This window comes from Actinia tenebrosa, unplaced genomic scaffold (assembly GCF_029948245.1).
Source record: "Actinia tenebrosa isolate PJP-AT-01 unplaced genomic scaffold, QUT_ActTen_1.0 PGA_scaffold7__59_contigs__length_16204524, whole genome shotgun sequence".
Classification (NCBI taxonomy): Eukaryota; Metazoa; Cnidaria; class Anthozoa; order Actiniaria; family Actiniidae; genus Actinia; species Actinia tenebrosa.
In genome coordinates, this window is record NW_028292584.1 from 13,028,710 (window position 1) to 13,051,054 (window position 22,345).

Consider the following 22,345-nt stretch of genomic DNA (forward strand, 5'->3'; position numbering starts at 1 on the left):
AACCGCTGCTTCCCACCCAACAAGTCGACGATTCCCTAAGGGATAGGATTGCAAAGGCCCTAAGACATCCCAAAGCACGCAAGTACACGTTTCCGCGTGAGCACATAGAGCTTCAAAACATAGGCGAGCCGGAAGCAGCCGCGCGGGAAACCGTAGAGTGGGCAAAGCAGGAGCTAGAGCTGCGCTACGACAACTTTGATGCTGACGACGTAAAGCTCACGGAAAAGGGAAACAAAGTCCTCATAAGCGTCCAAGACTTAAGATTTCCCGACAAAGACCGCTGGACAAAACCGCAAAACCTCTTTGATGAGGAGGGCAACGTTAGGGGTGACGTCTTGAGATTAAGAGGCTTTCAGCGTGCTACTAGAAGCCTGTTAGAAAGGCTGCACAACTTAACCGAAAGGACCAACGCGGAAAAACGTGCCGCGGATCTGCAAAGGGAGTTAAGAGAAAAAGATGTAGAATATGCAAAGCAAGGTCAGCTACTTGCCGATGCTGAAAAGAAGTCCGCCCATCAAGATGAAAGAATAAAAGAAATAGGAAATCAGGTGGATCAGGCCCTGCGCGAATTAGACAAAGCACGGGAGGACTTAGGAGAAGCCCAAAGCTCTGGCGCCTCAGTGGAAGCACTGCGGGAAACGTTGGAAGAAAGGGAGGAGGAATACATGAAGCAAAACCAGCGGCTTGCCGACGCGCATAGGAGGGAGGTCGAATTTAAAAATCAAGAAATAAGTGAGCTGGTAGACCAAAGAACCCAAATTCGACGTGAAAGAAATCAAACTCAAAGGGCTCTTAACCTCGCCCTGCAAGAGTTAGACTTAATTAAAGACGATACCGATAAGCTGCAAACCACCATAGCCGGCTCTTTAGTGGAACGGCGACGGTTAATGGCTGAAATCAATACTAAGGAGGAACAAATTCGGCAAAGAGATCAGGCCATCGAAGACCTGGAGGGGCAAATAGAGCGGCAGCAAGAAGTAATCAATGACCAGGCGCGCCCCGAAGAAGAAAGGGAGGCTGCCCAAAAAGAAGTAGAAACCCTTCAGGAAAGAGTCGCGGAATTACAGGCGCAAAAGGAAAACCTGGAAAAGGAGTTGGGGCTTACCACCAAGGAAAAGGTAAAAAGAGCCCTCTTGAAGTATGGTATTCCGCTGGCATTTGCGGTTGCTATTTCGAGCGTAGTAGGAGTCATCCTTAACTCACTTAAGGCAACGGGCGCGGGCGTAAAGAAATTAGGCAATGGACTAACGGACTTGGGAAAAAAGATGGCAGCCGGTCTTCCTGGGCTGCTGGGTAGCGTTCTTGGCCTGGCACTTAGGGCCGGCGGAGAACTGCTAAAGTTTGTGGGGAATAACATTTGGATCTTGGTCGTCGCTATCGGCGTGGTCCTTTTGAAGAAGATGCGGGGTTGATCTTATCCTTGTGTATTACTGGCGGCTTATAATCGTCGTCGGGTGCACGGGGTGTTCTCGACTGGGGATAAGTAAAGATAGTATTCGCACCGCCTTGATAATGCGGAACTAGCGGCAGCACACTCATGGTGCTAATGGTCTTATGATTCCAAATAACATCCACCGAAGGGTTAATAGTAGGCCCTACGACATTTATTCCCACGTACCCACGACTTGCTTCACTCCCACCCCCATCGCTGGGGCGAACTTGCAGCCTTGCATATTGACAATTGGCTATCATATGAAAAGTTACTGGCGTTAAGTCCTCAGAGCTTTGCGTATGAGGCTCCGATGAAAAGTGAACTAGGCTCCTATTATTATCTTTTTTTCTGTACGGTAGTAATGGGCGGTCATTCTCATCAAGAATCCTAAACCCAACGTTACACGAATACGCCGTGTTAATGCTAATGGTGCATATGATTAATCCTAAGCCTCCAACCTTCACCCAAAGATCAGTGTCAAACCACTTATCGCTTACGTAGCCCTTCTCCCCCAAGTAATGAAAAAACCAATCTTCCTTCACATGTGGGTTCATATATTTCAGCAAATAAATTTGCTTCTAGAGACTCATTACCGTAAGGGTGCTAATAGTCTTGTGGTTGTAAACCGTATCTCTCTGATTTTCTATACTATTTATGCAAACGCTCCCGGTGTCATCTACGCGCATTTGCAGCTTTACCTTCCCATGGCAATCGGCGACCATGTGGAAAGTCCAAACCGATAGATTTTCGGCGCTGGCTGGGTTGGGCTCTACGGAGAAATGCGCAGGCTCCCTGTTGTTTGTCTTATTTCTCATAGGCTGCAGTATACCCTTGTCATCCAGGAACCTAAAGCCCACGTTGGCGTGACTACTCGTGCCAATGCAAATACTACAAAGGATTAACTTTTTCCCTGAGTAGTTCAAATTCACGGACATGCCCGTGACATCAACCCAAGATGCCTGGGTGTATTTTTTCTCGCCTGTGTAAGTCGTATAAACACAATCTACTCCAGTTACGTAAGGGTTGTTCATCGCCATATATAATAGCTCAAACCAATACTTGCAGCTGCTAAGCCGGCCTTTAGTAAGTTATGGTCATATTCCTCTTCTTTTTTAGGCGCTCGGTATACTTCTTTTGTTAGCTGCACTTTCTTAGGCGGTTGCGTATGGTGCACTTTTTTAGGCTGTTCAACAAAGTGCCTTCTAAGAGTGTCAGAGTTCACGTCATTCACCCCAAACTTCATATCCTTAGTAGCTCGTTGAAGTTTGTTGTTGTATCCTACTACAGAACCAGTATTTATAGATAAATTACTAGGCATTAACCAACAACCCGGGGCTACTGCATAGTCCAACCTCGCCTTAGAATTTTGTATAGCTAGTTGGTAACGCTGTACGCCCTTGCTAATGTCGCCCTCCAAGATCGAACTTTCGAATAAGACCAAGGCTTCGGCTCGCGTCTCTTCTGCGGCGCCGGTATTCCCCACTATACTCGATCGGGTGTTTACTTGGGCTCCAAGGATAGAATACACGTAAGCTTCTATGCTGCGGTTCAAACGGGCAAGGCCGGCTTTGGTTAGTCCTTTACCTTCTGGGGGTATGAATTAAGATATTGCTTCGTTTGCTCGTCGTTGGTAATCTTGATAATCAGTGGATTAGCTCCACCATACTTACCACCCTCGTCTTTGAACAGAGGTCCGTCTCTGACTTCTTTAGTGGTCTTAGCGTTTGGTTCAAAGAAGGTGCTACTGTCGTGAGTTTCCTTATGATACCCAGTGTTCCACCGTAGCCGCAATGCATGAACTTCCTTATCGCTTAGCACATGTCCACCAATCCCACAATAAGCCCAAATATGCCCCAAGCCATTGTTAGCACCGACAGTGCATCTAAAATCCTTCCCTACAACACCAAACTCCTTACAAAGTCGGTCGTAAGCAGGAACGTTGTATTTATTATCTCTTGGATAAAACGCAGCATCTCCCGGCAGCGCAATAACACCCATTTCATGTAGTATTCTTCTAACCGTGAAGTGGAAGTGAAACATGAATATTGAATTCTTCATCAAGTTTGCACTTACACCGCAGCCGCTAGTGGCACACCAAACCGCAAAGTTTAGTTGCTGCGGCCAATAACGCATGTTAGGACCACTTAACCATTCATGAGATTCCTTAGCGGTGGTATGAACAATGGGAACGTTTTTGAAGATATCTCGCACCTTTAACGGAAAGGAATGGTTGTTAGAGATCCGCATATTTAGTGCTAGGTCCAGGCTTGGGTGTTTATCGAATGACACCGCGGGTATCGGATAAGTACTGGTACCCAGCAATAATTCCTTTGACCAACCGGGTTCAACATGCGTTGGCGCTGGTTCAGGATGCTTCAGCTGAGAGTCTATCTGATTAACCAGCGTTGGCTTCAAATCCTCGTTGCTGTACATCCTAGAGCCGTTGAAGTAAATCCCATCAGGCCTCCTTTCGAACTTACTAGCATCCGCGTGCGGAAACATCTTCCTGAAGGCCCTCCAGTTCCAGTAATCCCGGTTGTTGTGATGTGGCTGCTCCTCAATATCATTCCCAAAAGCGTCGTACATTAGTATATATAATGGATGTTATACCATCAGCACCTAAGTTGTACCCAGATGTTCCCTATACTACACCTAACGAACTAAACGCCGAAAACTTTCGTCTGAATAAAGCGAACTTAATCCTGGCTTACTTGGAAGGGCAAACAAAACACTACGAAAAAGTTAGGAAGAAATATGTCAGAGCCCGGAGTACGCTACATAAGATTGCGATAACTTCAGGATCCATATCCGTAGTGTTAACGGGCTCCGGCGTTGCTACTTCGCTTGCTGGACCGGGAATAATTGTTGGAGTTCCTTTGGCCGGCGTTGGGGCAGCCTGTGGTATTATTTCGGCTGTTGCTACGGGTATTATGAAAAAGCTATCCACGAAAATATCCAAGCATGACACGACAATAGCTCTGTCTAGGGCTAAAGTAAATACTATTACCGACCTTGTCTCAAAGGCTTTGCGTGACAGAAAGATAGACGACGTAGAATTCTCGCTTATTCTGACCGAAGAGGAAAAGTACGAGAAATTAAAGACGGACATAAGGAATAAAAAAACAGTCGTAAAAGATCTTTCCGAGGAATCTCGCAAAAAGATCTACCAAGAAGCGAAAGAAGAGCTTCAAAGAAAGCTTGCTCAGTAAATATCGTGACGGGATTCTATTTACATATCGAACGTCAGTCTAGAAATTACGCGTAATCTTATGCCATAAGATTTATGCTAATTACTCATCTTATGGCATAAGATTTATGCTATTCGCTCATCTTATGGCATAAGATTTATGCTATTCGCTCATCTTATGGCATAAGATTCACTATCTTCTCGGAATCCATCCTAATAGGGGGTGGCTGGGGTCTATTTTGTAAAATATTTCGTAAATTACGTCGGGGTAATAAGGAATATCCTTATTCAGCCGACAAAACATCCACTCGGCTCTGCTCATATCAGAAACCTCAGGAATAGACTTACCGGTAATTTCAGACAAAAGATAGGGAATAGCTTTGTAATATTTCCCTAGTTTTAATTTTTTCAATGTCTTCCGTAGGCTTTGTGGGGTTGGCTCTTCCAAGTGGTCTATGATTTTCTTCTTTACTTCGTTGTCTAAATATATCGGATGTAAACCTTGGATATGACTCATCCAGTCCCTGAAGTATTTTATTCTCTTGTATGGGGTCTTCTTACGACCTCCATTAGCGTAGTATTGCTCTTTGGTAGCATTTGGTACGGCATTACGAATATTCTTACCACACTCGTAACACTGTGCTGACGTGTCGTCTTCTATTTGCATTTTCTTACCACAACACCAGAAACCCTTGGGCTTGGGTATGTTAATTTTAGGTGCTAAGCAAACTATGCAGAAGTTGTTTACGAACTCTTTACATTCATGCATCGTATATCCAACAGAATATCTTAACCTCCGATTGCGGTACCCAACACAGCAGCAGTAAGGGCATATCGCGCAACACGGGTAATTCCCGCTGCGGACGGCAACCACTTGAGGCGGGAAATCCTGGTCGTTCCCGGTACCCCTTTCGCGAGTCCCCCTTACTGCTGCTTAAGTTCTGAAATGGAGCGTTTGGGTTTTACTTGGAAGAACAACACAGTCAACATGTTAGGAGAAGTAGGGCACAGTTTGACGATCAAATCGATTACACGTTACCAAGGAGGAATGTACCAAGTGGCTGCACGTGATAGGTTCAACTGCTCTGCTGATATGACGTGCGATTTTAGCTTAAATGTCCAGTGTGAGTAGAATTTTCTTCTCTTTTTTTTACCAGTCTTGGAAATTAAGTGCTGTATATTGGTGTAACGCATTCTCTAGTAAACACTGACTGCTTACTAGAAAGTGCGTTACATATCACAGGCAATCCATAAGAAACAAAACACCAACGGTTATTGATTTGAATTTAATCGGCTATCAGTTTACAGCGCCGATCTGATTACTGCGCAGATCTGATTACAGCTTATGTAATAGGAAACTGATTACAACACAGGAAACCCACAAAGAGCATAGTTACTTTTCTAAAAGAAGCAAAAAATGTATAGCCGGGTTCCCTGTGGCCTAATAAGCCCAATCGCATTTTTTATTGTTTTCTTATTTTCCACTTTAAGGGTTCTACAGTTTATCAGCATGTCTGCATGAATGCAAAGATAAAATCTGAACTGGTAGTGATGTATGATCACTGAAGTACTTGTATGCTGTAGTGAGCGTTTACTAGTAACCAGAAAGATTCATTATAATTGATTCATGTATTATTTTGTTTCCTCCTTAACAGACATAGATCCTCTGGAAGTGATTGGATCAAGTAACAAGAGCTACAGTCAGTCCAATCCACTGGTATTGTTCAACCTTAGTATCAACGCATATCCCAGTAACACAACCCTGTCTTGCAATCCTTCTGCACCGAATATATTGACTACCGTCACCAGCCATGATGCAGGATTAAATAGAAAACAGTATTTGGTACTCGTTATCATCCAGAAAGAAGTGGATTGTGCTAGCATTGTGTGTAAAGCTGAAAATAGCGTCGGTGTACGAGAAAGGACATTGGATTTTTACAGACAACAAATACGTGAGTAATGATAATGAGAATTATAAATGCCACTAGCTTGAGCTGATCCAGTCCTGATCAGATGAATTTGCTATAACCCATCATGCCATATTTGACTGTTTTTCGTTTCTACTTTAGTTTTTAAGGAAGCGTTTCCCGGGCAGTTTAGAATAACAAACCAAGAATGGCAGGATGACCTTCAGGATGCATCAAAATAGTAAGTAGAGAATAGTCGTTTATGTTTGCTCGTTTCTTCGTTCGTTCGTTCGTTCACTGCAGGGTCATTGTTTTCATTATTTTATTTTATTTTATTTCTAGTTAGTATCTGCATACTTAGGTGTACCATATTTGGCTGCAGTAAAGATAAAGGATTTCATGTGAGTATTCTTCAAACATATAATTGCTATAATTTCAGTAACTGCTGCACTTATAAACGCTATAAACGTTAAAAAATTCCACACGTTTTCCTTACCTACATGAGTAATGTCAATATGTTATGGTTTAACTTGGGCAAAGCTGTATTCTTTTTATCTTTACGACTTTCATTACAATAGTAAGGGAAGCATCATAGTGCGGTTTGAGTTCGAAGTCATTGGTAAAGTACCTGATCCACTGGTGCCTTTGAGAGATTATATCAAAACACAAGGAGAAGAGATCAATGGCTTACAGATAGACTACAACAGCATTCAGAAATCAAGTGGTAAGATGGTTTAGTAGCTTGGATTCTACTCGGGGAAGGCCAAGGGTGTTTTTACTTTTGTATTACCACTGCTTTCATCGCTACGCGGTCATCAAGACATAGGTCGTAACTGGGAAATCGAATGTACAATAGACTGTCGTCAGTCGTATGTACCATGTATGTACTTTTACGTACTCTAAGGATTTATTTGACATGTTTGTGATGCTTAGTCTATATTGCCTGATTTGACTGTCCTTAATTTTGTCTCGATATCGTGTATAAATGATAATAGTTTTAAAAATCTGTGGGACCATATTTGTATTGTATTGTAATAACATACATAACCCTTTTGTAGACTTCAAAGAAAATACGCCGATTCAATATAAAGGGGATAACAAGACACTAGTGGCAGTACTTGGAGCCCTGTTTGCCTTGTCGATTGTTCTGAGCATCATAATTATAGCGGGTTTCCTGTGGCTACGTAGAAAAGGTAAGATATGTTATTTTGGGTGCAAAAATATGGAACATGAGGGTAGAGAGTAAAAAAAAGGTGGAGAGAAAAACAGATAAGATTAAAATTTTAATATTTTCTTCTTCTGATTATAGATTCAAAAGGAATTTCTGGGAAAAAGTACGTACCAATCTGAGACATTTAGATGATAAAAGGTCTGATTAATAAAAACAATAAAATTTTAATATTCCCTTGCCAACACAAGTGACGAGAGAGGACAAATGGTAATTTTGTATATATACATGTATATAAAGTATTATCTATAATATTATCTACGTGTTATTGTTTTTTGGCATGAAATTTGGATGTAGCTATCCATCCATCCATCCATCCATCCATCCATCCATCCATCCATCCATCCATCCATCCATCCATCCATTCATCCATCCATCCATCCATCCATCCATTCATTCCATCTTTGTTGTATTTCATTTCTTCGTGGGTTATATATGTGTTTCTTCTCTGTCAATTTATTCATTACTATTATTCTTCCTTACGAACAAAGAACGACATCTCACTTCAAGAGACAAGTTTTAATGCTACAGATAACGAAACGCCAAACGTGCCAGAATATGAACCAATAGGAAGGCGAGGATTATCGACGAGTAATGCTGGCATCCCTGAATATGAGGCGGTGACAAGAAGAACACAGCTACCCCAACCACATTCTGGTGTACAGACGAATTACCCCATGCCTCAGTATGAAAGTGCTGATCAACATGGACAAACAGAGGCTGTTTCAAATCCACCACCACTCACCTATCAGACCATCCAACCTCGTACTGGTAACTACGATTCACTGAGTCCTTTCACACGGCTGCCCCATAAGAGTGCGGTAATGTCATCCACAGGAAACCCAACACGTACAGGAGAGTACCAGGCCCTTCAATACAAGGGTGTGTCTCCACAGTACCAGTCTCTGGATGACTTGAGCAAATGTTAAGTGAATACGGAACAAGACGAGGCATTGCCTTGTTCTTTTAAAAATGCTATTAATATTGTAAATGATATGCGGGACATCTGTATCATTACTGATAGCACACTCACTCCATTATTAAAGATACACTTGCAATTTTGATCACGCACTTTTCTTCGGTTCTTTTAGACACATTGATCAAACGTAAAGGCAGTTTTGTAATAAGATCAAGTTAATTATACACATATATCATAATCTTAAGCAGAAACTCAAGGAAAGAAAGTAAGACCTTAAAAAAGGCGATAAAATCATATTTGTTAACCACATACATTCAATATAATATGCTGACACAATAACCAAGCTATATTGGATTGCAATCACTTGTTGATACTGATAAACAATAAAGCAAACAATTGACAAATATGAATTGAACGTTCAGTTTTATGTTTGCTAGATTTCCTTTTACCATGTGAACGTTTTTATTTGAAAGCTTCAGGGAGAAGGGAAGGACAAACAAGTCTTTTCTCTCTTCCCACCCCGTACACTCTCGATCATAGCTGACACTTAGTAATCTGTACTTGAATCTCATAACTTGGATTTTAACAGCTCGAATTTCCAAGGCCGTCTCCTAGAAGCTCCCATATCGTGTGTGGAATGAAAAAACGATATATGAGCTACATAGCATTAACATAGGTAGCCCAACTTAATATATTGTACAATGTGTATTTAAGCTATTAGTTAAACTTGACAAGAACAACTGAGACAAAATAAAAAATAATGCAAAATACAATGCAAAATACGAAATAATTTTGTTGCCGGTAGATTGGCATTTGTAAATGTTTTTGAATATGTTTTAGCTTTTTAATGTGAAAGACAAGGTTTTTATACAATAAGCTTGACATAAGCTTATATTACAACAACACAATTTTAGGCTCATGATTTGTATAATCATACTAGCTGGAAAAGCTGAATAAATGGCGAATATTTTGTGTAATTTTATATGTCATTCAATATTTAAATAAACTATCTATAGAAATATATAAAACTATTGATTGAAAGTCTCTTTTTGCTTGCCGATAGGACCCCGCGATAAGAGCCGAACGAAGCTGCTTTTTCTTGAACGAAAAATATACGATAGTTGATTAAAAACAATGCAACCAAATTCATTATACAGAAAAAATGTATAAATATTTAAAAATTATTAATTATTGATTAGAGATTATTGTTATTATTAATTATTGAATTCATTATACAGATGATTTGAAGAATTATAAAGCTAAATAAAGAGCAAATATTCGTTGTGGCTCTCCTTTTTATATTTCATTCAGCATTAAAATAAATTAAGAGAAAGTCTTTGATTTTTTTGATTCGTCGAAAGAAACTGCTTATCATAGAAATTAAAAATACGCGATTATTTGCTTAAGAACACACACCTGAATTCTCGAAGAAGATTTCTTGAACCATCTTTGACTACATGACAGTTTTTTATCTGTTGTTGGTCTATAACTCGTCTCCGGCCAAAGCGATGTTTTTTGTGTATTTCCGAGTAGTTTTGCTTTGAATATGCTGTGTATGTGTGTATGTATGTACGTACGTACGTTCTCAAAATTGCTGAGTTATAATTCCTCCCACATTTTCAACTGTCGTGACAATGTAACAACAAATCATAAACGCTCTCCCCACCATTTTATATAGTTAAAACTTAAAATAAAACTCCTCGTATCCGTGTTGTTAAACTTTAGTCGACATCCCATGAGATTAGGACCGATTATAAAGTTTTAATATAATCAATTATAATACAGATAAACGTATTATGTTTTGTGACATTTTCAACATTGAATAATTTACATAAAGGTATAATATGAAATTCAAAAGGTCATAACTCCATCAACACTTCAAACTTTTTCCAATGATGAAGCAAAACACAAATAACAAGTAGATCTAATTCAAATGTGATTTATTTAATTATTTAGTTGTAACATTTTTTTTTACTTCGCATACCAGTTCTTATAAGCACTTCATCAACAGCTTGGGCTACCTGTGACCAAACTATATCGGGTCACCCTTGTTTACAAGGCATATCGTGTGAAACAGTCTGCCGATCACTGACAAACAACTTTTGGGTTTTTTTCTTTTTGTTTTCACGCAGGACACATTATCCAATGCCTCGTAAAAAGCTTATTATGTGTTTAGTGTTGATACTGGTTAACTTCCTTATACCAACGGGTAAGTACAAGATATGACCAGGGTTATTTTTTAAAAGAAATTGCTTAAAGCATACATGAATTAGCTCAGGTTCGCCTGCAAGTACAAACTTATGACCTTCATTGGTCGCTATTTATATCAAACTGTTTTAATCCTTCAATTTCTGAATTTGAAGACGCTATTTTCATTTCAATGATGAGCTTTTCATTCTCGTCGCCAACTGTGATATTATAAGTAGAATTCAAGGCATCTAAACCTTGTTTATTGACCTTCATTGCATTCACTCTCGCTTACAAAACTCAGTCATGCCATGTCTGAAAAGTCCATAATACTCTCACTTAACACAGGGATCCCAACACTACAGAGGAGTAGTAACATTCAGTCGTGTCTAGCTTTGTAGAGGAATTAAGGTGGCTGGACCCCCTCACGATTGACCGCTACCTTCCACTTTTGGAACGCTAGTGCATAAACGTCTTTTATCCGATTGCAAATCTTTTTTGCACATAAGTCACATAAAGATTGAATTAATGTTTGATGCAATTTTTAGTGAGATCGGACGTCATAACACGTGATTATGATGACATATTTGTTTTCGTTTAGAAAATAAATTTAGCCTTGCAGAGCGTTCAACACTAAAATGCTTCGTACCACATAACTATATACTGGATGCCTCCATTTGTGGGGATTTTTGAAAAAATCTATCTAGCTAATTATGAGATATTTGAGATTCTTTAAATATAGTGCATAATCTACTTCAAAACTAAACAATAGATTTCATACGGCCGAAATTAATATTTCAGAGCTATATATTCACAAAAGTCATTGCTCATTTAGTTTTACTCTGTATCTAGTTTTAAAAGGAACATTTTGAAGGTAATCGACTTATGCGATTTTGTGAAAACGTATAATGCAGAAGACGGGGTAAACATTTGATGCGCACTTTTCATCGCAGTTTTCTAGTCAATCTTACTAGATCTTCCATTATTCTAAAATTCGCTGATCATTTCTCTCAAAATTACGTCAGGATACAAATTAGAACTTAAACTAATATTAAACAAAATTGCAAGACTATTGAACTCATTTAAAGCGATCTAAAGCGAACGAGAAATACAGAAAACATTGATCGTTTCCCAACGATTTGATGCTCTGGGAATTCTATTGTTTGCTAATGATCATAACATCAAATTCTTTCGCACCATGCACGGTCTCATCTCGCTTGGCTGCTTTCCGATTTACTCCCGAAGTTTGGTAACAAACAGTTGTTTTTTTCATTCAAACGTGGGACGTTTGTCATGATGTACTTTGTCAGTGTGAGTGAATAGAATCGGCGAACATGCCTCAAATTAAAACTTCAAGAAAGAAACGAGCAAGACTTTTGAGTTTAGATAAAGAACCATACTTCGGGAGTAAATCGGAAAGCAGCCAAGCGAGATGAGACCGTGCATGGTGCGAAATAATTTGGTGTTATGATCATTAGCAAACAATAGAATTCCCAGAGCATCAAATCGTTGGGAAACGATCAATGTTTTCTGTATTTCTCGTTCGCTTTAGATCGCTTTAAATGAGTTCAATAGTCTTGCAATTTTGTTTAATATTAGTTTAAGTTCTAATTTGTATCCTGACGTAATTTTGAGAGAAATGATCAGCGAATTTTAGAATAATGGAAGATCTAGTAAGATTGACTAGAAAACTGCGATGAAAAGTGCGCATCAAATGTTTACCCCGTCTTCTGCATTATACGTTTTCACAAAATCGCATAAGTCGATTGCCTTCAAAATGTTCTTTTTAAAACTAGATACAGAGTAAAACTAAATGAGCAATGACTTTTGTGAATATATAGCTCTGAAATATTAATTTCGGCCGTATGAAATCCATTGTTTAGTTTTGAAGTAGATTATGCACTATATTTAAAGAATCTCAAATATCTCATAATTAGCTAGATAGATTTTTTCAAAAATCCCTACAGATGGAGGCATCTAGTATATAATTATGTGGTACGAAGCATTTTAGTGTTGAACGCTCTGCAAGGCAAAAATTATTTTCTAAACGAAAACAAATATTTCATCATAATCACGTGTTATGACGTCCGATCTCATAAAAAACTGCATCAAACATTAATTCAATCTTTATGTGACTTATGTGCAAAAAAGATTTGCAATCGGATAAAAGACGTTTATGCACTAGCGTTCCAAAAGTGGAAGGTAGCGGTTAAGCGTGAGGGGGTCGAGCCACCTTAAGCTGACTCGCAAAAGCATGTTTCCTGGTCTTTCGTGCAGAAGCGAAAAGACATATATTAAGTTATATCTAATATGTAATGAAAAAAAGTTTAAATCGTTTTCCAAATGTAGGCAGTGACCTTAAATTTAAAAAAACTTGTCATTGCTTATCACCACCGCAAGTACAGCAGTGGCGCAGCTCAACGGGGTCGAACTGAAAGCATGTGAAGGTTATTCTGGGGCAGCTGCTATACATGTCCATGTATGACCCGGAGCACAGCTCTAACCAGTTTGAATTAGTTAGGGATGATTTGAGAGGAGGGAGGAAAAACCCTTGAGGACCGGAAAAACCCTCGGAGTCAGAAAGAGAACCAACCAACTCAGCTCACATGGGGCGACTGGGATTCGAACCCCGGACTACAGAGGTGAGCTTCTTACCACCACGCCATCCTGACTCCCCTTTACTAAAGTACTTTTAGAAAAAAATAAAATAAAATAAAAAAGCTATATTACTATATATATATAAATATAATTTATGACTATCTGAATATAATGTAACGTTATTATGGGAATGGTATATGACTATATAAATATAAATATAATGTGCTAAAATTTATTTGTCAACTCGGTCAGATCAAGCTTATCCTGATACCTTTTTTGAAAGCCTGAAGAGAGGATGGTGACCACAAAATACCTGTTCGTCTGTTCGTCTGTTCGTCTGTTCGTCTGTTCGTCTGTTCGTCTGTTCGTCTGTTCGTTATCGTCCTTTTGTACGATTAACAAAAAACCTATAGCTTACCTAGACCTTATAATCACTTTCACGGAGTAAGTCCATAGACTGGATTAGTCTTACAAAGAATGAAAGAAATCAACATTTTCAAGTTCGCAATGTGGTCCTTAGATTTTAAAATCATAATATTACGTTTATATTTACACCTACTTGCAAGAACGTTGTCATACGATATTAGGACATTAGTAGTTTAGTGAGAAAAGAATACATTAAAAGACAAAAGAAAAAGTTCAATTTCAGTGATCTTCTTTTGTTTTTTAATATAATTCCTATCCCACTAAATCACTAATGTTCTATTTTCGTATGACAACGTTCTTGCAAGTAGGTGTATCAATGCTGATCAATGCTATTATGAAAAATGTAATCATTTATGTATCTTTATATCGCAATTTTGCTATTTTTTCTAATTATTATGTATTTTTTTCCATTTAATTCCCTTTTCTTTCCCTCTTATATATATCTCGAAGTGGATATTAGCTCTTAGAGCTAAAGTCTATGTATGTACATGTATATGTATATTGAGTGGGCCAGCCTTTGTTTGCGCGCCTTTGAAAAGATAAATAAGCGCAAACTGGATGCTTTTTTAAACAAAATGCAGGAAAAGGGAATCAATAAATTCGCAATCATTCAGAATAAAATGGAATGTATTTGAAAAGTGTTAATTTTAAAAACAACTAATCCCATTCAACCTTTGGGAAATGTTCCAAACATGTACACAAAAGTAGTTTATAGTGCACTGTAATTATTCTTTCTTTTCCAGATTGTTTTCAATTTATTGAAGTAACTCAGAACCCACTTGTTGTTATTATTGGTCATAACAGTACAGATGTCAAACTGCAATGGGAGTTTGAGCTGGATGTCAATGATCAGTTTGTTGGTTTCGTTATCTTCAGATTCAGACATGGTCAACATGATCAAACAAAGGTGGAAATGGCAAATTATTATTCCAGTGGTCCTCCCAGGGTTAGTAATGCTACACTGTATGCTCTAAATGCGAGTTATGTTTCACCCAGAGGGTTTGCCAGCTTCTTAATCAATAACATACTTCTTCAAGACACTAACAAAGATAGCACCAAGTTTGATCCCCTCGAGTCTGATGTGAGATACATGTACAGGATTGATGTTACAATTCCAAACTTGAATCCAAGTGTCAGGACAAATGCGATTGAACTACAAGTGAAGGGTATGAATAAGAAGATATTAATTACATTACTGAACATTGCGACCGAATTCTTAAATTTGTACTGCTATTCAAAACCATCATAAAAGCATATTGTTTGTTTTGAAACACTGTAATTACTGCGCACGAAATATTCATGTGATCCATGCATGCATCCCGAGCAGCAACCTGCATCGGAAACAGCGACTTTCTATAATAAATGTTTTTGCTCACAAACGGCAACCTTTGAAAACCCTAGTGCACATGCATGCTCGCTCTCACCTACTGAGATACCTAATAGTACTAATTCGTATTTCACTTCAGATCAACCTAAGGATACTTTGCTCTCCCCAACCAAGTTGGATGTACAGTCAACTCTCGCATTGCGGACCCCCCGATATTAGGGACTGGAGAAAAATCCCCGATAAAAATATTTACAAAGAAATGACAGAAGTTTTTTCTTGCTATTGCGGACTCTCGATGCGATGATTGGTTGGTGGATGCGACGCCGTCTCTCTAAGATGTTGTAAATGCTTTTTTACAAAAAAAAAAAAAAAAGAAAAAGTGTGTTTGCGTGTGTGTGTGTAAAGTGAAGAAATCACACAACCATAATTCGTTCTCTACAGAACTGTTTTGTGAGTCAGACTCAATACTCGTCAGGAGATTTTAATGTTTGAATTTTACAAAGCATTCACTTTATATAGCTTTTTACGTAATTAATTGTGCGAGTTCAGTTGTTACGCAACAACGCTTTTTATCAGTTCTCTTTGAATATGAGCTGTGCTAACAATCTTCTTTCGTGTGTTTCTTAAGTAACTGCAATATAAATACTTACTGGATTTGATGCTCCATTTCTTACAAATTAGAGAATCGTCTTGTCTGTGGAAGTGTTATGTAGTAGTCTTTGGAAGAATTCAAGCTTACTTGTAGGTTTGATGTTAGGTCGCTAGATCACTACGAGTTGAATGTGGCTTTATATAATGCAGTCTTAGTTTTGAGTTCATATATTTTCGAAAGAAGCTTTATTTTTTTTAATGTCCATAAAAACAGAATTTATCCAGCTAGAATTCATTGAATCAAGCCGCCGAAAAAAACACATTCAGCATCTTACAAAGACTGCACGCGTAACAGCCACCAACCAATCAGCACGCGAGTTATTTTTAGCCTAGCTAGCAATCTAATGGACCAGTGAAATAGATCGAGTTGCACTCCACTAGTAATTTTCTCCTGGGATTGACTCTATGTGTGAAAAAGGACATTAAACTAAGTAATAGTCCCATTCACAGTTCCCGTCACCACCTTAAAAGCTAGCCAAGCAATAATCCCCTTCACAGTTCCCTGCGCCATCTTGAAAGGTAGCCGTGCCTTTGCATCGAAGTGAGACAAACGGTGAGCTTGCAATGATAGAGACGTGAATAACTGTCCAAGTTCTCTATCATTACAAGCTCACCGTTCACCTCGCTTCGATGCGAAGGCACGGCTACTTTTCAAGATGACCAAGGGAACTGTGGAAGGGACTATTGCATCGAAGCGAGACGAACGGTGAGCTTACAATGATAGAGACATGTGAATAATTGGCCAAGGTGTTAAAAAAGGTCTCTATCACGATTGCAAGCTCACCTTCTTATCTCGCTTCGATGCGGCTACCTTCAAGATGGCGCAGGGAATTGTGAATGAGACTATTGTCACTTGACTATCTTTTTAATTATTCTATACAGTCCCTCCCACAATCACTGCTTTTGTCTGTCAAGGCTGTCAAGATGGAAGTGCTGTCGAGAACCAAACCATCACCTTGTTGTGCAATGCTACTGGTAAACCCATGCCAAACATCAGATGGATGAAGAATGGAGAATATTACAATGGAAGTAGTTCAGTATCAAGTTCAAACAACGCGCTTGTCTTCCAACAAGTAGCAATACATGACGAAGGAAACTATACCTGTATTGCTGACAACGGCGTTGGTAATCCGGACAGGAAGTCATTGACTTTATTCGTTAAAGGTAAGTAGTTTTGTTTAATGTAAGTTTTTTCTTATGCCACTAATGACACCATCAAGGTTGGAGATTTGTTCACCGATGTATTCTAATAGCAATGGTCGAAATATTATTGTTGGGTTCCTTTAGCAATACAACTTATCTTTACATAATTATGTATTGTTTTTTAATTACAATATAAAGCACAAAAACATATTGTTTTGTAGTACTTTAAGTACTACGCACGCAATGTGCATGTGATCCATGCACCATGCATGCAAGTTGTAACTGGTAATCGAATTTAGAGGAATAAAATTACTAAGAAATTAATTTTATATCAATTTTTTTGGTCACAAAGGGCAAAGCTTGAAAACCCTAGCGTACATGCATGCTCCCACCCACTGAGACACCAACTCATACTAATTTATTTCTTACTTCAGATAAACCTACGAATACTTTGCTCTCCCCAACCAAGTTGGATGTATGTGAGAGTACAGACATTACTCTCAAATGCACGGCTGATGCATATCCATCAGTCAAGAACTACTCGCTGTACAATGGAAATACTTACATTGGATCAAGCAGTAGTGGACAGTTTACTAGAGTAGCAAGAATATTGCGATGGAATAACTTTTGTTGTGTTACTTCGAATGAAATTGGAATTAGTCGATGTGCTTTCTCTTATGTATATGTACTGGGTAAGTAAAATGATGCGGTTGGGTATCCATACTACTTATCCATACTGTAACGATATTTAGTGGATGTCACTCCGCATGTAATTTTTAACATATTTTTTTCTTCTTATCAAACAACTTCATGTATTGTAAGTTTATCGTTTGTCACGGAACCGGAACTTCCTTTGAAAATTTCAGCAGACATGCCAAACCTGACACTGCTTTTTTGTGCTTCTATTGTTGTCTTTATCGTGCGTAACTCTCGTCGTGTATGTTGCTGTTCTTATGAATATGTGATATGTGATCTTATCTGTGTTTCTCTTTGATGCCCACTCTCATTTCCTTTAGTCAAAACGATGAATTTACTTTTCCCGTCCGCAAATATGAATTTAGTTGAACAAGATGATGAAGATGGTGATGACGATGTTGATTTAAAAAATGACCTTGCTTACTTGCAGGAGACATAACCACACTGTGTGAAATCAATAACGAGAATACATCAGTTGCAGTAGTGAAGGAAGGAGATAAAGTAGTTTTGCAGTGTGACGTATCTGGGAATGAATCATACTACATGTACAAGTGAGTTAAAGTAAAGGACAGTCTGTCTGTCAGGAATGAAACACGGCAATTAACATTCGGTTCAATAAACCGCATGGATGAAGGTTATTACCAGGTGACCTTGCGAGATAAACTAAACTGCTCATCACAAACGAAGTCTTTTAACATCACTGTCAACTGTAAGTAGGATTTTATTGGAGTAGTCTTCAATTACTAATACATAGAGGATATTACATGGGCGCGCGGAGATACCAATTTTATATTCGAGTGTTCAATTAATATCTAAATTGAACCCGAGAAGATAAAATTCGTATCTTCAAGCGGCCGTGCAATGTTCTGTTTATTATATAGGAAAAAAAACAAAAGCTCAAAAATGCTTTATTAAAATAGCAAGCCGATTCAACAGCGATATTTTCACGTGTGAAAGATATGGTATCTTCCACTGGTGAAAGATATCAAGTTTTCGACACTAGAGAAAACCTGATATTTCACCGATATATATATAATAAAACTATATAATATATATAATAAAAATGTTTGACATGGATATCATTAGCAAGAAAATACCACCATCGATCATGATTTCTCCAGAATAGAGAGAAAATAGAAGGATAAAACTTATCAAAATATTTATTTTCCTCAGATAAACCTGAGAATACAGTTATGAAGATTACACCTGACAAGAAGGACTTCTGTAAAGGAGAGTCGATAAACATCAGCTGCACATCAGATGCTAAACCCGCCCCAGTCTACTCGTTGTATCGTAATAACGTGTTTAATGGTAGTAATGGAGACGGTGTCTTTGGTGTTAAACTTGCTGAGAATGGAAACTACACTTTCACATGTGTATCAAGCAATACAGTTGGTGTTGGACCTAATAAGAGCGAAAGTGTTACAGTAAGAGGTAAATAACTGGCCTTGCCTTTTATTGCATGACGCCACCTGTTGTTGTTTCTTGTGTGTGCGCGTGTTTTGTTTGTTAGTTGATAGCTAATAGCCATTAACTATGGTTAGTTGGTGTTGTGAAAATTTGAAATTCGAACCCTACAGTCGGTGATTCGTTTTTGAACACAGCTGAGTTCGCGTTGAATAATGTTAAGGGCAACAAATAGCCAAACAAAACCAGCTAAAGGAACTTCACAAAGCCTGCGGCAGCCTAATATAGGTTTTTTTAACTATATCGCATAAGGCTACCTCTGTGCCACAGTAATCCCAAAACCTAAAAATTCCCTAAGCCCCGTATAGACTCTTCCACAGTCTCTCACTCGTCCGTTCCGTCTCCACGCTTAGAGACTGTAACGGTACAATGACCGAAAGGACTTATGGGTCACGAAAACTTGAACCCAGCGTGCTTTGGGAACCAAAATACTCGTCCACAGTCTCTCTCGTTTTCGCCGCCATCTTCAAAATATTGAAACGAGAGAGACTGTGGACGAGTATTTTGGTTCCCAAAGCACGCTGGGTTCAAGTTTTCGGGACCCATAAGTCCTTTCGGTCATTGTACCGTTACAGTCTCTAAGCGTGGAGACGGAACGGACGAGCGAGAAACTGTGGAAGAGTCTAAAGCCCCGTACTACTTGTTGTAGTAAGCCTGTGGTAACAGTTCCAGTTCCAAAACTACCTGCAGATTCTTATATATATTTTTAATAGTTTGAAACAATATTTGGAATAAAAAATTTAATCTATAGGACACGGTGTTCTTAAAATGGTATCTTCCCCATCGTGGTCGACGAAATGAATTGAATTGCTCAATATAAATTCACGGCTCTCGGGATGTGTGTAGCTTAATTCAACCGTTCAAGAACAAGCGATTTAATTTGTGCTTGACTTGTGCTTCATGCCTATAAAGTTATTTACAGCTTGGTCGCGGATCGGCCAATAATTTAGGATACAATTAGTGTTAAAATATAACACATATAGAAGTGCTTCTGAATAACCATTCCCCTGATCCCCCACCCCATTTTTAATACCCGTATTGTTACTTTTTCAAAGGCCCTTTGATGAAAACGTGCAAGATTGGCAACGAGATTATTACAAATAAAACAGTCGTTGAGGGGTCTGAAGTAGTTCTGCTTCTTGAAAGTTCTGAAATGGAGCGCTTGGGTTTTGCTTGGAAGAACAACACAGTCAACATGTTAGGAGAAGTGGGGCACAGTTTGTCTATCAAACCGATTACGCGGTACCAAGGAGGACAGTACCAAGTGGCTGCACGTGATAGGTTCAACTGCTCTGCTGATATGGAGTGCAATTTTACCTTAAATGCTCAGTGTGAGTAGAAGTTGATTTTTCTCTTTTATCAATATAAGTGAGTTTTCATATATTGTGTAAATATTTTTTATGTCAGTTACACACGTTTTCGTTTCGTGTTGTTGCGCGTTTGAAAATTGTAAAGTAAAAGTTTAGGTTGCAACAATGAAACCTGTTTGCGATGTCGTGCGCACTCGTTATTAAGTCAATTTTCAGCATGAATACAGGTATGTGCCGCCTATGTCTCTATGCACTAGTTTAGAATTAATCGTTGGGCGTCCATCTTGTGTAACCGTTTTTAAAAGTGGTCATCATCATTGTCATCGTCATAACATCATCACTGCATAAATAACAGCATTTACTAAAACAATTATTGGATAAGGGTTCAGCATGATATCGCACATTATCAAGACAAAGGCTGTGTTATCTACCGAAGCAGTAGGCCGAGATGGATAAAACAGTAAAGGTCTTGATCATGAACGACAATCATGCGGAAAACTGAATACAATGATTAACGTAAAACCCCTCTATACCTATTTCCGCTTTCGCATGGGTTTCGGTATACTGAGGTTTTTGCAATAACCATGAAAAAACAGTTTTTTGTACAGTATTCAAAGAAGTTTATTGTTTACAATTAATAACCAGTCTATATATAAAGACATTTACAATATTGACATGAAATCAAAACTATTATAAAGATCGTGTGAAAAAATGCATCTATCGTAGATTGAATAATACGTTTATCATGTCAACCAGCTTAGTTTATCCATATGTTATTTTTGTAATACTCGTCCATGATAAGAAAATTCATTGTATATCATGGCTATGTGTATCTTAACTTTATTTTATCGCCATTTTGTGTCGTTACTCGGCTCAGCTCAGCTGCAGGTCAGAAGTTACTAACATGTCTCGTGCTAATGATGTGTTTCAGATAAACCCGAACAAGCGCGTATCTGGTTCTCACCAAACAAATCAACCGTAAATGAAGGGGAAGCTCTAAACATGATATGTAAAGCTGAAGCTAATCCCAAACCATATTACACTTGGTTTTTCAAAGGAAAGATGATTCAAAGTAAAATTAATGACACAATAAGTCTCTCGAATATCACAGCAAGTGATGCAGGGGAGTACACGTGTATTGCCATAAACGATCTGGGGAATTCTACCGCTACCAAAAAATTGATGGTTACATGTAAGTATTTAAATCTCTAGGTCGGGACAGACTAGACAACAAAACGCAGTGAACCGATGTGACATCAGTTTACAGGGACAAATCCTTTCATAACAAGATGATTTATGAACGTTTATCATGTGAAAGGTGGCGAGAGTTAAAACTAGTTTGAATTCGTCATACGTCAGGTGTCAGGGACAAAGCAATTCATTTTTCCGTTCTTACATCTTGTGTACTTACTCAAGCGACCACCCTCTGGTTCCAAGGAACAATACATTTTTTATTCTTGTCTCAGGAAAAACTCTTTTTTCTCCTGAACAGTACACATGAAGCGGAAATCGCTGCTCGTTGTCCCTGGGACGTTTAACCTAGTGTCTCCCGATCTTTGTGCCGGATAGTTCAGTACCGACGTAAAAGTTTGAGTTCCTCTAAACACATTCACATTCACCGCCCTCAGCATTTTTTCAATATTTAACATTAGTCCATCTTTTGTTCAATCCTTCCGTCCAATATTCGTTTGTTTGTCTGTATATTTTTAAAGCAAAGAATCTCGGATATGTATGTAAAACACAGGTATTCGGATTCAAGCAAGGGAGGGAGGGGAAAGAGGTTTCGGTGGATAAAATGTCGAGGAGTGCGTGAGAGTGTATATAAAGCATGGAGGATTGGAAGGATATAAAGGAAATGAGTTCGTAG

At 38.7% G+C, this 22,345-nt stretch overlaps 2 protein-coding genes across 2 annotated transcripts in view; both read left to right on the forward strand.

Moving 5' to 3' along the window:
- Nucleotides 1-9,822, forward strand: part of LOC116289734 (uncharacterized) — a 30,934-nt gene extending 21,112 nt beyond the window's left edge. The window contains exons 7-12 of the mRNA XM_089040243.1: nucleotides 6,275-6,336; nucleotides 6,869-6,927; nucleotides 7,105-7,250; nucleotides 7,585-7,719; nucleotides 7,836-7,860; nucleotides 8,246-9,822. Coding sequence (XP_088896369.1) covers nucleotides 6,275-6,336; nucleotides 6,869-6,927; nucleotides 7,105-7,250; nucleotides 7,585-7,719; nucleotides 7,836-7,860; nucleotides 8,246-8,324 — 506 coding nt within the window. The 3' untranslated portion in view covers nucleotides 8,325-9,822. The remainder of the gene's footprint in view (nucleotides 1-6,274; nucleotides 6,337-6,868; nucleotides 6,928-7,104; nucleotides 7,251-7,584; nucleotides 7,720-7,835; nucleotides 7,861-8,245) is intronic.
- Nucleotides 1-22,345, forward strand: part of LOC148905681 (hemicentin-1-like) — a 160,891-nt gene that overhangs the window by 131,554 nt on the left and 6,992 nt on the right. The window contains exons 5-9 of the mRNA XM_089040603.1: nucleotides 16,745-17,026; nucleotides 17,440-17,697; nucleotides 18,875-19,135; nucleotides 20,224-20,499; nucleotides 21,410-21,670. Of these exons, the coding sequence (XP_088896729.1) occupies nucleotides 16,745-17,026; nucleotides 17,440-17,697; nucleotides 18,875-19,135; nucleotides 20,224-20,499; nucleotides 21,410-21,670 (1,338 nt within the window). The remainder of the gene's footprint in view (nucleotides 1-16,744; nucleotides 17,027-17,439; nucleotides 17,698-18,874; nucleotides 19,136-20,223; nucleotides 20,500-21,409; nucleotides 21,671-22,345) is intronic.